General features: G+C 43.9%; 1 protein-coding gene across 4 annotated transcripts in view; it reads left to right on the plus strand.

Annotated features, from left to right (window-relative positions):
• The window catches only part of LOC128412531 (glutamate carboxypeptidase 2-like), a 49,269-nt gene extending 33,883 nt beyond the window's left edge, over positions 1–15,386 (plus strand). For all 4 annotated transcript variants that reach the window (XM_053385564.1, XM_053385567.1, XM_053385565.1 and 1 more), the window contains 8 exons: positions 940–1,003; positions 3,127–3,194; positions 4,090–4,181; positions 5,589–5,679; positions 10,525–10,789; positions 12,648–12,729; positions 13,015–13,107; positions 13,966–15,386. In XM_053385564.1, the coding sequence (XP_053241539.1) occupies positions 940–1,003; positions 3,127–3,194; positions 4,090–4,181; positions 5,589–5,679; positions 10,525–10,789; positions 12,648–12,729; positions 13,015–13,107; positions 13,966–14,155 (945 nt within the window). In that variant the 3' untranslated portion in view covers positions 14,156–15,386. The remainder of the gene's footprint in view (positions 1–939; positions 1,004–3,126; positions 3,195–4,089; positions 4,182–5,588; positions 5,680–10,524; positions 10,790–12,647; positions 12,730–13,014; positions 13,108–13,965) is intronic.
• The last annotated feature ends 80 nt before the right edge of the window (positions 15,387–15,466 follow it).

Raw genomic sequence — 15,466 nt, forward strand, 5'->3', positions numbered from 1 at the left:
ACGCTTCCCCCAGGTGGGATTGGACAACTGACTGAGGTAGGCGGAGACCTCCAGGTATCCCACCTGAGGGAAGGCAAAGCCAAGCCTATGCTGTTGGAGCCGCTCCAGATCTAGGGGCTGCACGCGTCCACGCAAAGGGCGCCCCCCGTTTTAAGCGGGGAGCGGTCATTGCTATTTATTTTGCTTTTTTGCAGCTCTTTTTGTTTTGTTTTTCTGACTGTGTGGAACCCAGTTCAGCTACTGATTGATTGATTGATTGATTGATTGTGTGGCTACAGTGTTTATTGCTTTCATTTTATGGATCAATGGTCTCGTTAGATAGAAAAATTCATGTTAAATCGCTGTTTTATGGGTTGTTTTTAAAAGTCTGGAACGGATCAATCTGTTTTGCATTACTTTCTATGGGAAAGCGCGCCTTGGTTTTGGAACGCTTTGGTTTTGGAACAGACTTCTGGAATGGATTAAGTTTGAGAAGCAAGGTACCACTGTAGTGCCCAGTTCAGACTGCATAGTTACAGCCGATTTGGAACTCTTGTACAATAAACGCACGTCCTAAAAAGATCAGATTTTTTTGTGATAAGGAAAATGCTGAGGAAATTGGGCTAATACTATTCTTGCTGCAGTTGTCACATATATAAACAATTTTTAATCATGCTTGTGAATCTCTGTACCTACTATACCTAGTAAAAGGGCTTCTTGTTTTTTTACAAATGTATATTTCAACATTTTAAAAATCTCATTATAAATCATTTCCCAGAAGTCTTTTACTTTCTTACATTCCCACCACATATGGTAAAAAGTACCTTCTTTTCCCTTACATTTCTAGCATTTATTATTTGTTTTGTACATTTTAGCTAATTTCATCTGTCCATCATTTTCACCATGGAGAAATGTTTTAGGCATGAACATGAACAAACATTTTCTTCATTTCCATTGTAGGAAAATGTCAAAATACTGCAGGAGCGTGGCGTGGCCTATATCAATGCTGATTCCTCCATAGAAGGTAAAATATATGCAAGTTTTAATAGAGAATGAGAAGGCTGTGGTCACTGAGTTGTCTTTTGTGGTTAAACTTCATAAACATGTAATCCTTGGGTTGGGGAACTGTGGATTTTTTAAAAAATCAATATACCACCACGTCATGCTAAATTTCATTCGCACCAGTGGGTGTAATGTGATGCAACAGCGACCTCATTTGCACTTCTGTTCCTCCACTAAAATGAATATTTGGTCCATTAAGTTCATTGGGGGTGGATCTAGACACAGGGGGGAAACCGGGGTAAATAAGTCAAAGACTAGATTGTTATGACAAAAGGAAGAAATCTCTATGGAAAGTCGCGTTTTAAAATTTCCTGCTCTCTGGCGCCATCAGGTGTTACATTTTTATAGTGCATTCAAATCGCTGTATCTTTGCTAATGTAGCTGAGTCCTGGGTTTGATCTGAATAAAACTTAGTTGAATACCACCCAATAAAGCATTCAGGCCAGTGTGCATCAGAAAATACAACATCATGCAGTGAAACTCAAAAGAGAAGAAGATAGTGAATTGAAGCAGTTAATTTTATTAGAAATATGATTTTGGAGAACTGTTACAATGTGATACAATGAAATTCAGTTAGGGAGGATTTGAGGAAGTCAATAAACAATGAAAGTTAAATTAGGTCTTAGAAGTAATAAGTGTTTTTCTTGTTTTTCTTTAGTATTGTAATGTGTTTCTCTTTTTTATGTGTTTTGTATGTACGGTAATTTCTGTTATAAATGTGGAAAATTAATTTTAAAAAATTGAAGAAGAAAAAAGAAACTCAAACTAGAAATTTAAAAAGATGGGTTGTATCCTCTGCTCTTTGGAGGCTAGTGGAGGCTTCTGGGATTGGGGAAAAAAAGGTCTTAAATTTCTGTTGCCTCCCACAGTTCCAAATGGCCCCCAACTCTATGGAACAGATTAAGGGGGTGCAGGGATTGCAGATACATAGCTGTCAACATTTCCTTTTTTAAAGGGAAATTCCCTTATTCCGAATAGAATTCCTCGCAAGAAAAGGGAGAAGTTGACAGCTAGAATCCCCTCCTTTCCCTTCTGTTTATGGAAGCTGTCCCTTGGATTAAAGAGCCTTCCATTAGTGGAGTTTGGTGCATGCTCTGCCACTGGTTGCACAAATGCGCATGTTGTTGTTTAGTCGTTTAGTCGTGTCCAACTCTTCATGACCCCATGGACCAGAGCACGCCAGGCACTCCTGTCTTCCACTGCCTCCCGCAGTTTGGGCAAACTCATGCTGGTAGCTTCAAGACCACTGTCCAACCATCTCATCCTCTGTCGTCCCCTTCTCCTTGTGCCCTCAATCTTTCCCAACATCAGGGTATTTTCCAGGGAGTCTTCTCTTCTCATGAGGTGGCCAAGGTACTGGAGCCTCAGCTTCAGGATCTGTCCTTCCAGTGAGCACTCAGGGCTGATTTCCTTCAGAATGGATCGGTTTGATCTTCTTGCAGTCCATGGGACTCTCAAGAGTCTCCTCCAGCACCATAATTCAAAAGCATCCATTCTTTGGCGATCAGCCTTCTTTATGGTCCAGCTCTCACTTCCATACATCACTACTGGACAAATGTGCATATGAATTTTCCACCTCTATGATTCTATTCCATGACTATTAAATGGGGCCTGAATATGAAAATCATGAAGTTGTTTTAAAGGTCTATATACAAATGTGCATATAGACCTTTAAAACAACTTCATGATTTTCATATTCAGGCCCCATTTAATAGTCATGGAATAGAATCATAGAGTTGGAAGATTCTTCCAGTCCAACCTTCTGCAATGCAGGAGCCCCTTGCCCAACGTGGGGCTCAAACCCACGTCCCTAAGATCCAGAGTCTCGTGCTCTACCAACTGAGCTATCTAAAAGACAGTAGAGTGGCAACTACCCGTGTGGCATAGTGGTTAGGCTGACGGGCTATGATCCAGGAGACCAGGGTTCTAATCCCCACCCAGCTGTGAAGATTGCTGGGCAACTTTGATTGAGTCACTGCCTCTCCGCCCAACCTACCTCACAGGATAAAATGGGGAGGAGAGCTTGACCTCCCCGGAGGAAAGGCATGATACAACTGCAATTAATTGATATTACTTCTCTTTCAGGCAACTACACCCTTCGAGTTGACTGCACCCCACTGATGTATAGCCTGGTATATAATCTGACTAAAGAGGTAAAATAAAAGAAGAGGAAGGGGGGAAATGAACTCTAAGAAGAAACATCATAGATTTATAATATTAATAATAATTTATTATTTATTACCACTGTACTTACAATCAAGCGGTGTATAAATTTTAGGAAATGAATGAACGGACACATTTATGGAACTCCCAGCTGGGCAAAAAAACCCACCTGGCCTCTAACAGTGCAATCTGAAAACTTTTTTATTTGCTTTGAGATACAGCCATTGTTGTCTCCGACTTTGTTGCTGTTCTGTCTTTGATTGGCAGGTGCTAATGTGGTGGTTAGGGACGCGGGTGGCGCTGTGGGTAAAACCTCAGCGCCTAGGACTTGCCGATCGCATGGTCGGCGGTTCGAATCCCCGCGGCGGGGTGTGCTCCCGTCGTTCGGTCCCAGCGCCTGCCAACCTAGCAGTTCGAAAGCACCCCCGGGTGCAAGTAGATAAATAGGGACCGCTTACCAGCGGGAAGGTAAACGGCGTTCCGTGTGCTGCGCTGGCTCGCCAGATGCAGCTTGTCACGCTGGCCACGTGACCCGGAAGTGTCTGCGGACAACGCTGGCTCCCGGCCTATAGAGTGAGATGAGCGCACAACTAGAGTCTGGCAAGACTGGCCCGAACGGGCAGGGGTACCTTTACCTTTACCTTAATGTGGTGGTTGTTTTTCAAATTACTGTTTTGTGATTGCATTTCTGTTCTTTTATATCACTACCTGCTCTGTGGTGCTTTGGGAATGGGGTGGGGGACGGCAAGCAATAAAACTGATGGGGGGGGGAGGAGGTTCTTTCTGCTTCCTGTCTCTTGTTTCCCATGCAATAGGAAGAGGGCAGCTTGTTTGTTGCCCATCGCTTTCGTTTTCACGTTTGCAAAACTTACTATGTTTTAATAGATACCAAGCCCCGATGAAGGCTTTGAAGGCAGATCTCTTTATGAAAGCTGGCATGAGAAAAACCCCTCAACGGAGCAGGAAGGTGTGCCCAGGTAAATTCCAGGGGGCTTGGGATGGAGAGGGGATGGCGGAGGAAACAACCGTGGTTCCCTCCAGAAGTGGGGTTTCTTCATTTACCTGTTATGTCACAAGGACCAAAGTGCAAAACAAGCAGGGCAGAAGTGGGACAGCTGTGCCTCGTTGGCCTTCACTGGATCTCCCTAGAGAGACAGTGTGGTGTAGTGGTTAGAGTATAGGACTAGGAGCTGGGACACTAGGGTTCAAATCCCTGCCTGGCCATGTAACCTCACTAGTGTTGTTGGACCAGTCAGACTACCTCACTGGGTTGTTGCGAGGATGAAATGAGAACAGAGAGAGCCAAGTACACCACTGTGAGCTGTTTGGAGGAAAGAAGGGTTATGCATTTGTTACTATGCTTTCAATTGATTAGTCACTTACTATGTAAAACAAATTGGGACGCGGGTGGCACTGTGGGTTAAACCACAGAGCCTAGGACTTGCCGATCAGAAGGTCGGCGGTTTGAATCCCCGCGACGGGGTGAGCTCCCATTGCTCAGTCCCTGTTCCTGCCAACCTAGCAGTTCGAAAGCACGTCAAAATTGCAAGTAGATAAATAGGTACCACTCTGGTGGGAAGGTGAACAGCGTTTCTGTGCAGTGCTGTGGTTCTCTGGTTTGGCCAATTAAACGAGATGAGCGCCGCAACCCCAGAGTCGGCCACAACCGGACCTAATGGTCAGGGGTCCCTTTACCTTTACCTTTATGTAAAACAAAATAAAAAAATTCCTTCCAGTAGCACCTTCGAGACCAACTAAGTTAGTTATTGGTGTGAGCTTTTGTGTGCATGCGCACTTCTTCAGATACTTTTAACTCTTTACTATGTAAAGAGTCTCTAAGTGGCAACCCAGCCAGATGGACGGAGTATTATTATTATTATTATTATTATTATTATTATTATTATTTGCAGTAGTATTTATTACTACTTCTAAGTCACCCTCCCTTGTGGAGTGTTCCCTCAGCCTCCTCTCTTTTCCCCTCTCCTTGGGAGTCTTTTGGGCAGTCACAGCTGACGCCTCTGGTCCCTGATCTGCCCCCCCCCTGCCTCAAAGAGAGGTGCTTCTTCACACTGCCTCACAGAAGCCTGGGAAGCACCCCCTGGCCAGCCCCAGAGGCACCGTTCACCTGGGGAGCTTATAGCCAGGGCTGCTGCTGCAACAAACAGCCATGCAAGCCTTTGGGAGGCAGAGACAATAGCAGAATTTTAAAAGCATAACATAAAATTAGAAAAAAAAGAGCAATGTGTTACAATGAAAGCTAGACAATAACCCCTAAAAAAGAGCAGTGTGTACAGTGTGTTGCTTTGAAAACAACAGTTTTATGGCAATGTTTACCCAGTTTGCCCTCTCTCCTGTCTTTTTTTTTTTTCCCCATTTCACAAAAGGATTAACAAGCTGGGCTCTGGCAATGATTTTGAAGTCTTTTTCCAGAGGTTGGGCATCGCTTCTGGAAGAGCTCGATACACGAAAAACTGGGTAAGCCTGTTCTGTTACTTCCACAGCATCTTGAAATAAGCATCCTGGGGGATTTGGATATAAATCCCTTTATTTATTTATTTATTTATTTATTTATTTATTTAATAAAATGTTTATTAAAGATTTTTTAAAATTATACAAAAGAAAAAACAGAAAAAAGACAAAACAGAAAAATAAGAAGAAAAAAATACATCCATCCTTCTCAAATTTTTAACTTTCATTACCTTCTTTCTTTGACCTCCTCCTCCTCCCCTTTCTTGTATCCTGGTTAATAATTATCACAGCAAATCCTATCCATAATTCATAATATTTTGTCCTTACATTATCTTAATCTATTTTCATCTTGTCTTATAGCAAACCTTGAAACTTAAAACTTATATCTTATTTTGACCGACTTCTCATAACCATACCATTAACCTAATTCTTTAAACATTTTTACTAGAACCAAGTAGTTCCATTTCAACATTTTTCTAACATTCATCAATTATTTTAAAACAGTCCTAATGATAAAAAAAGAAAAGTAAGACAATCCAATCTTCATCCAGCGTCCCTTCCTCCTGGTTCCAGATTTTGTCAGTCCTTTTTGTCCCATTTATCTAGCGCATTAACCTGGTGTCCTTATATCCGAGGCCCTCAAGTCTCTTCCATGTCCCTTCCGCGGCTCTTCTTCATATTTTCCTTCCACTCGTAGGAACTCCAGCTTAATAATATTTTTTACCCTTTTCAACAGATCAGCCCCATTTCCATAGTCCAGACTAAACTCCATGTGATATTTAAACACCTGTTTCAAATTCCCTCCAAAATTAAAATCCCCCACAGCTCCAAACATCTGACAGCCCATTACCAGACTCAGAAAGTCCACACATCCCGGCATGGGAGGGTCATTCCAACCCCCCATTTCCAAACCAAACTTAACTTTATCTTTCCAAGCCTGGTTTTTTCCAAATTCATTTATCAAATCCAAAGGCTCATGATCCTGCAGGGCCGCAGCTCCCTCCATTTCTGACACCCAAAATTCAGCAATATCCTCTTCTCTCATCTGTGCTGTCATGTCACACTCCTGTTTTAGTTCCTGGGTAGGCTCCATGTAGTTTCCTACTGCCTGTTCAAAATTTCTGGTCGCATTAGTCATCAAGTCAGTCTTCTGGCTTAGCTGATCCAATAGGGCATTTATTTTACAGAAAGCACCCAACAGAGCTTCTGAAAACATTGTCCTGCAAGGTCACCAGTCCTTTCCCACGATTGTAATCTGTAACAGCTGCAAGCTCCTGAAGTTGGTTACAATTTCACAGTCTCCCTCTAGGGGGACAACTTGTTTATTCTTTCTTTTAAGAACAATAGCAACAAAGTTTCTTTTTTAAAATATTCAGTCAATATTTGTTCCTTTAAAATGCGAAAGGAAACAATGGAGTCACTATGTTACTTTTCTTTTAACTATCTGTCAGAAACATTTGTCTCTGGTCAATGAGCTTCAAACGTCAGTCCTGACACTCCGCTCCAGGATCAGGACGGTGGAAAGTTACTTTACTTTAAACTCACTTCTGCAGGTTTAAACAATTAAAAAAAAATGTCCCCCTTCTTCTCCTGCTGCCGAAGGGGGGTTCCACGATTTTAAATGATGAAAGCCAGTCCTTTAAAGGTGAATTTCTATGCTCTAGTTACGTTGCTTTATTCTGGCTACAAAGAAACGGAAGGCTGACTTCCTGTTTAGACCTTCCCGTTTCAGTACCAAATTGAAGTAAATTTTAAGTCCAATTCCTCTCTGCTGGCCAATCCTTATTTAAAGTCCAATTGTTCAAGTTTTAAGTACTCACGGGTGATTCTTTAGATGCCAAATTGTCCCAGGAAAAAGGCAGCACTCTCCCGCAACGGCTATGCGGCTTCGCTCCACGGAAAAAGCAGTAGACTCACAGCACCGCGCCACTTCCCCCTCTTCGCTCCGGAGCCCGTTAGTGGGTTCCTTTACGGGTTGGGGGGGCGCTAAAGGTGCCCGCCGAGTCCCATGGTCACAGGCTTCATCCGCCTGTGATTTTTGAAAGGGTCCCCGCTTCGCCGTAGCGGAAAAGACCCGTTTCGCGCGGAGCTGGTCCCTCCGGTTCAGAGGGAGTCCGCCATTGCCGATGGCGCCACCCCGGAAGTCCTGGATATAAATCCCTTTAAAAGCTCACTGTGATTTATTGTTGTTGGCATATGTATATCTGGGAAGACGATGGAGGAGTTCGCCTTTTGGGGGTGAAGTCAAACTGTTGGAAGCTTGCAGCGCGTGCTGTGGCTGGAGAGAGGGATACGGGAGAGACATGTTTTGTTGCAGCTGGGGCAGATGAAGGCGTCCGGTTGTGCTGCTGCAGATGCACCATGACATTTCATCTCTCTCTTTTTTTTTTTCATTGACATGACATTTCATCTCTCTGTACTCCTCCCAGCCGTCATTCCCTCTCTGGTCAGCACTGTGGATTCACAACCTGCCTGTCTGTCTCCAGCATAGGAGCCAATTCCTAGGGGCCGAGGTCCCTTCAGCCCCCCTGGTAAAATATTTGAGGGGCTGGTGAGCACTGCCATTTGAATAGTGTGCATCTTGTGAGTGATTACGTGCCCCCCTCCCTCAATATTTTATTCAAGCTGGCATCCCTGGTCTCCAGGCACTGCAGATTTATTGTAGACGCCAAGTTAACCTGGCAAAATTCACTGGAAGCGAAAGGCTGTGGAGTTCTGTAAGACTAAAACAGACTCCAAAGATTATTTAAGACCAATGGAGGCTGGCACTCATTCAGATTCACAGGGCGGAAGCCACTGACAGGTTGTTGTTGTTTCGTTGTTTAGTTGTTTAGTCGTGACTGACTCTTTGTGACCCCATGGACGCCAGGCACTCCTGTCTTCCACTGCCTCCCGCAGTTTGGTCAAACTCATGCTGGTAGCTTTGAGAACACTGTCCAACCATCTCGTCCTCTGTCGTCCCCTTCTCCTTGTGCCCTCCATCTTCCCAACATCAGGGTCTTTTCCAGGCAGTTTTCTCTTCTCATGAGGTGGCCAAAGTATTGGAGCCTCAGCTTCAGGATCTGTCCTTCCAGTGAGCACTCAGGGCTGATTTCCTTCAGAATGGATCTGTTTGATCTTCTTGCAGTTCATGAGACTCTCCAGAGTCTCCTCCAGCACCATAATTCAAAACCACTGACACGTAGAGGAAAGCTATTCTGCTTTTGTCTCTGTCCTCCTCCCAAATCTATAAAGGCTACACTAAGGAGGAGATCCTATGACAAGATGTGTCAGGATGAGCAGTTTAGGATTCATTGCATCTTTGGCTCAATCAGCCAATCCCTGGCTCAGCTCGGCTCGGCCAGAGAGTTAAGCCAGTTGCTGCAAAGGACAGGAGAGAAAAGCGCCCTTGGGGTCAAATCCTGCTTGTGGGTTTCTGGTTGGCCACTGTGGAAACAGGATGCTGGACTAGGTGGGCCATTGACCTGACCCAGCAGGGGTGTTCTTACATTCTTAAGAATGTAACTAACCTGACGGAGTCCAGCCGTCATTAAATGGCGCACAGCATAGAAAAATGACACAGAAAGCCAGCTATATTTTCATGATGGATAAGAGCAGCTCCTTTCTCTGCTCTCCTCCGATTTATTCTCCTTTGTTCTCTCCAGCCGCATGGCCGTTTGCCAATGTCTCACGTTACCTCATTCGGTCTAGGCTTTTATTACACACATCACCATATAAGGTCATCACTGCCCAGAGGAAACACAACTCCATTTAAGATCAATACATTCCAATACATTGTAAAGCTCAGAGTGCTGGTCAGCCGAGGTCAGGGGGCACCCTGCAATATTACAAGCCTCTGCTATGGCTTTATGACTCCCACATGCCCTCTTTCTTTATTTTATTAATCAGAGTCATAAATGTCAGTACCAATATGGTTATATCGAGTGCGATTAGCGACTCTTGGTATAAGCTTTCATGTGCATGTATCTGAAGAAGTGTGCATGCACACAATAGCTTATATCAAGAACAAACTTAGTTGGTCTCTAAGGTGCTACTGGACAATTTTTTATTTTTTTTATATATATACAGTGGACGCTCAGGTTGTGAATGTGATCCGTGCAGGAGGCATGTTCGCAACCTGCAGTGTTCGCAACCCACAGCACCGCGTCTGTGCACGTGCTGGTCACGATTCGGCACTTCTGTGCATGCGCAAAGTGTGATTTAGTGCTTCTGCGCATGCATGAGCACCAAAACCCGGATGTAACCTGTTCCGGTACTTCCGGGCTTGGCGTGGTGCCATTATTTCCCAGCTTTGCCCCTCTTCTATCTCTGAGCTGTGACCCTCCTCAAGCCACTGTTTTAAATCTATACTGTCCTCCTCTTCTTGGGAAGGTTCAGGAAAAGGGGGAGGCGGTCTCCAACTTTCCTCCTCTGATGTCCAGTCCCTGACAGTGAGGCAAGGCTGAGCTGACCCATATCCCCTGGATGCTGAGCTGATCTCACAGCCAGTGCTGGCCAGCATGGGGCTTGATCTATCTCCCACCACAGCACCTCGTGATCCTGCCATGAGTGAGCAGGCAGCTGATGTGGCAGTGGCTGCCAAGAGTTTGCAAAGTTTGGGTGGCTACACATTTCACCCAACCCAGCTCATAGGGCAGGCTTCCTCAACCTCGGCCCTCCAGATGTTTTTGACCTAAAACTCCCATGATCCCTAGCTAGCAGGACCAGTGGTCAGGGATGATGGGAATTGTAGTCTCAAAACATCTGGAGGGCCGAGGTCGAGGAAGCCTGTTGTAAGGTTTTTTTGGCAGCACATAAAAACCAATGAGATGTGAAAATGCACTCTGAATGTGCCCACTTCTTACTTTTCAGAGGGTGGACAAATACGACAGCTACCCTGTTTATCACAGCGTCTACGAGACCTACGAGATCGTGGAACAGTTTTATGACCCCACTTTTAAGAACCACCTTGTTGTGGCTCAGGTGCGTGGAGGAATGGTGTTTGAACTGGCCGATTCCGTCGTCCTTCCTTTCGACTGCCGGGATTACGCCAAGGCACTCAGCAGTTACGTGAACGTCATTCACAACATGACCCTGAAACACCAGGAAGCCCTGGTGACGTACAACGTGTCGTTAGGTATGTGCTACCAGGCATAAGACAAGAATCAGAGAACAGCAGGGTTGGAAACAATCTTGGAGGTCATTTGTTCCAGGGATAGCTAACAACTAGATGTTGGGGACTACATATCCCATCGGTTCCGGCCAGCATGGACCAATGGATGGTCAGGGATGATGGAAGGTGGAGCCCAACAAAACCCGTAGCAAACCACATTATTCATCATGTTGGCTATCCGTGTTTTCCTCCTACCAGAACCCCAAGAGGCTAAAGACATTCCGTTAGAATTTTATTTTATTTTCTCATTTAACAACATTCGTATACTAACTTGATTGTAATAAGACCTCTAAGAGTGAGTATGGAGGTCTGGCTGGAAGAAACATGGATCCCATTCGGCTAGAGCTTCTCCGAGATCTGGTGTTTAATATTAAGGACTATCAAAAAAACCGGCAGAGAGGAATTGAGAGAGAATTAAGAGCCTCGGATGTGAGATCTCTAGGCTGATAGTAGATTAAGACTGATGGACATTTGTTGGGGATTGAAACCGGGAAAGGGGGGGTGGAGTTTGGGGATCCAAAGGGTGCATAATTACAATCTGTTTTTGCTTTTACTCTGTTTTGCTATTCGTATGAAAATTGGGGAAGTCGTGGAAGGGCATTTGGGTCGACTTTAGAAAGAGGTTTTAAGAATGAGTATTGATATATAAATATTGATGTTTATAAGGTAAAATTGGCTTTTTTAAAATGAACTAAATAGAAAAAGGTCAAAAATTGGGGATAAGAACTTGTTGAACTAACAATTTGAATTGGAATATAAGAAGGGGAGGTGTGGGGAGGTCAGGGAAATATGTTATAGAAAAATAAGGATTGTAAACTTTATGTGTTTTTAACTTTTTTTGTTTTTTCTTTTTTGATTTTTTAATGTATTAAAGTGGAAAATTTCAATAAATATCTTATAAAAAAAAAGACCTCTAAGAGTGGCTGGGGAAACCCAGCCAGATGGGCAGGGTATAAATAATAATATATCATCATCATCATCATCATCATCATCATCTAAGCAGATTGGGGGGGCACAAACAATTAAAATGATAAATAAAAAACATTTTTAAAAAGGCTGTTGAAAACATACAAAAATAATTAAAATCAACACTGAGCAAAAAGGTTAAAACACCTGCCAGTAGTCTGCATGACTGGATAGGCTTGCCTAAATAAAACGTTTTTAAACAGGCACCCAAAAGTGTACAAGAAAACCCCCCTCAGATATCAATAGGCAGGGAGTTCCAAAGTGTTGTCACAGAGGGATTTCTTCCAAGTGCAGAACAGTGTATGGGGTGCATCTGTAACTGTGCCAGTTCCACAGATCAAAGGGGTTCAGAGAACATGGATGGGGTAAGGACATCCTGCCGTCCAAATGGTCCCAAGCTGTTATGGTCCTTACATGCTAATAGTAACATTTTGTACTTGTCCCGGAAACAAATCAGCACCCACTGCAGATCTCTGAGCAGAATTAATGAACCGGGTGGCACTGAGCACACTCTGAGCCTAGGGATTTGTTTTCATTACCCTAACTGAACTGAACTTGCAGTCCTTTCACACGCCCTGGTTACTTTACTTTATTTCAGCAGCCTGATTTAGATGGGGAAAGTAATTTTGTTTATTGCCGTGGTCAAAGTCCATTGCTGACCACTGCGAAATCACCCAAGGATCTACCAGGTAAACCTTCTGCCCACCTTTGCCTTGCTGCAATGCAGGGATCTTGCAGCAAAGACTCATAGAGGGACCTTGGAAAATCTCCAGAGGAAGGTTGCAAAGTGGGACTCCTAAAAAGACAAGATTCACAAAATCCAATGATGAGCTTTCCCCCCTCTTTGCTGTCCCAGGTTCTCTCCTTGATGCAGTGAGGAAGTTTTCAGAATCTGCCAGTGACTTTCACAAGAGATCTCAACTACTGGACATCAATAAGTAAGTCGCCTAGAATTATTAGACACCTGGCCTGTTCTGTCCAGGGGCAGAATTCTTCAGGCTGAGGTCTGCTGATAAATGCATGCTAAAGAGAGATGTCCCCTCAGTGGACTGGGAGGGTCTAGCTAGGAAAGTCCAGGGCTCAACTTCCAAGAAGCTGTTGAATAGACCTGTGTGCATTTGAGAATATCGGCTTTTGTGTTGGCTCCCAAAGGGCAGCGCCGAATGACTCTGTTGGAGCAGCTTTGATGATTTTTTTTTTTGTCCCTGTGGTCTGATTTGCAGCCCTATCGCAGTGAGATCTTGGAACGATCAGCTGATGTTGCTGGAAAGAGCATTTATCGATCCCCTTGGATTACCTGGCAGGCCGTTCTATAGGTAAGAAAACATATGCTCTTTATAGCTCATGAGATTCTTAATCTCCGGGTTCTGGGATCAACTTTCAGCAAAAGATTCCTGCATTGCAGAATGTTGGACTAGATGACCCTTGGGGTCCTTTCCAAGACTACAATTGTATGATTTATGACCCCTACATTCCCTTCCCTTCCTTAAAAGTCTTTAGATTCTCCACCCCTTTCATTACAAAAAAAGAACAAAAAACTACCTCTGAGTTGGATGCAGTTTGTCTCACATACAGAGACATTTATCTCGTAGTTTTAAAGTGTTTAACAAGTGATGGGGAGCCTCCAACACCAGCCTATGTTACAATGGCATGTAAATAACCCAAATGCCAAAAACAAATCATAATTGGGAAACGGCTCATTTGATTTCCAAGCATTTCTAAATGTGACCTGAGCTTTTGCCCCCAAACCCCTCAACTCCCTTCCTCCTACCTATCCTAATCCATCCCCTTTTCCCTTCGAACCTCACTTACTGGGGCCAGCAATGGTGGCAGGAGTGATGGTTCTCCAACCGCCTTGAGAAGGAAAAACAAGTTGTCTTTCCACCTTTCCTTCTTCGGCTGATGTTGGAGTCAGACCTGGTATAAATCACCCTTCCTGTCTTCCTAAGTGTTAGGTGCATCTATCAGAGACAAGAAAACGCTTTTGCCTCTGGTCCATGGCAGAAAGAAATTCCCCACTCCTGACAAAGTGGAACAATGGGATGGATATTGAAAGATAGGACTTGAGTCCCTGAAAAATTTCAGTAGGGTGGTTTAAGGTTCCTCACCAGGCACAACCTCCCCAGATGTTACCATGAGCTCTGCTTTTTAAATATGGTTGCTTGTGTTTCCAGACACATCATCTTTGCTCCGAACAGCCACAACAAGTATGCTGGAGTGTCCTTTCCTGGTATCTACGATGCCCTGTTTGACATTGCCCATGCAGAGGACCAGCAGAAGGCCTGGGAGGAAGTCAAGAGACAGATCTCCATTGCAGCCTTCACAGTCACCGCCGCAGCTGGGACTCTGAAAGAAACAGTGTGAATCCCTAGAGGGTCCAAGGAACTTGCTTTACTTGCCAAAGTCCTCCTGAGTTTGGAACTTGGTGGCCGTAGAGACTTTCCTTGGGGAGGTTTGTTCACATGTTGCACTGAACACAGCTACAAGCTGCCTTTACCCATGTACAAGTGATTGTGTGAAAGAGTGCGCCCTTGTTGATTTGTTCAGCTCAACCATTGTGCACACAGACAACACAGGCATTGAACATTACTGTGCACATAGGTACACAGGTTGTACACTCATAAATCCCAGGGATTTCAGTGGGCACTTAATCATGGATAACCATATAGGTTTTCAGCTCAGAGAACTTAACACCAAAAGAGAAATCATAGCTATTCACACCATCACAACCCAATCTTGACAGGCATCTCTTTCATTGCCTTCCCTGCGTTGAGGTTTTGAGGGCCATCAAAGCCAATTTCTTGATGGAAAAACAAACAAGTAGTTCAATTGGCGCGGACCTTGATGCAGAAGAAAGCCCACCTTCCAGATTCCCAAAGATGTGATCTGATGGCACACCACTGTGTTGATGGATCTCAGTTCCCTTGAAGGCATGAGGGGTGTTCACACATTACATTCAATATGAGTCACTTTGCAAAGGATTTAAATTTGGGCTTTATTTTAAAACTTACTTTTAAATTCCATGGCTTTATTATCTAATTGCACCCCAAAGTTTTGGGTGCATCTTTACAAATTTGTACGCAACCAAAACCAAAACCAAACAAAAGTTCTATGGAAAGGAGGGTGAATGAGCTACAGAACTTTTGGATATCTACTTTTAGAACTTAGAAGCTGAAAAGTCCCATCATGGTTGGTATTCTCACTGGTGGTGAGCACATGTTATATGCCATTTTAAATTTCCCACAATGCCACAGAACAAGTCTACATTGGCTATTCTGGGGTACTGTGTGAAACTTAAATGCTGGAAATTTAAATAAAATTAAGTTCTGGTGCTACCTGGAGTGCCATCACCATGGAAGTCATATGGAGAGGGGACCATTGGGCATAGGAGTGGCCCCACAGACAGATGTGGCCCTGGGGGCCCCTATTGGCTTTGAAAAGCAAATAATCCCAAGCTCAATACCTTCTGGAACATACACTGAAAAACGACAGATGAAGTTGCTGTACTCAGTTTCCCCATCAATAGAAACTCCCTTTAGAAATTGGTTTTGCTTTTGTGCCTTTACAAATCAAAATAAAGTTCCCTCTAAAAAGATTGCTGAGTGTGGCATATTGTTCTCCCAGGATGTTGGTTTACAGAGCAAATGCTTTAAACTTAAAGCTGACCTGTTACAG

The sequence above is a fragment of the Podarcis raffonei genome, chromosome 4 (assembly GCF_027172205.1).
Source record: "Podarcis raffonei isolate rPodRaf1 chromosome 4, rPodRaf1.pri, whole genome shotgun sequence".
Taxonomy (NCBI): domain Eukaryota; kingdom Metazoa; phylum Chordata; class Lepidosauria; order Squamata; family Lacertidae; genus Podarcis; species Podarcis raffonei.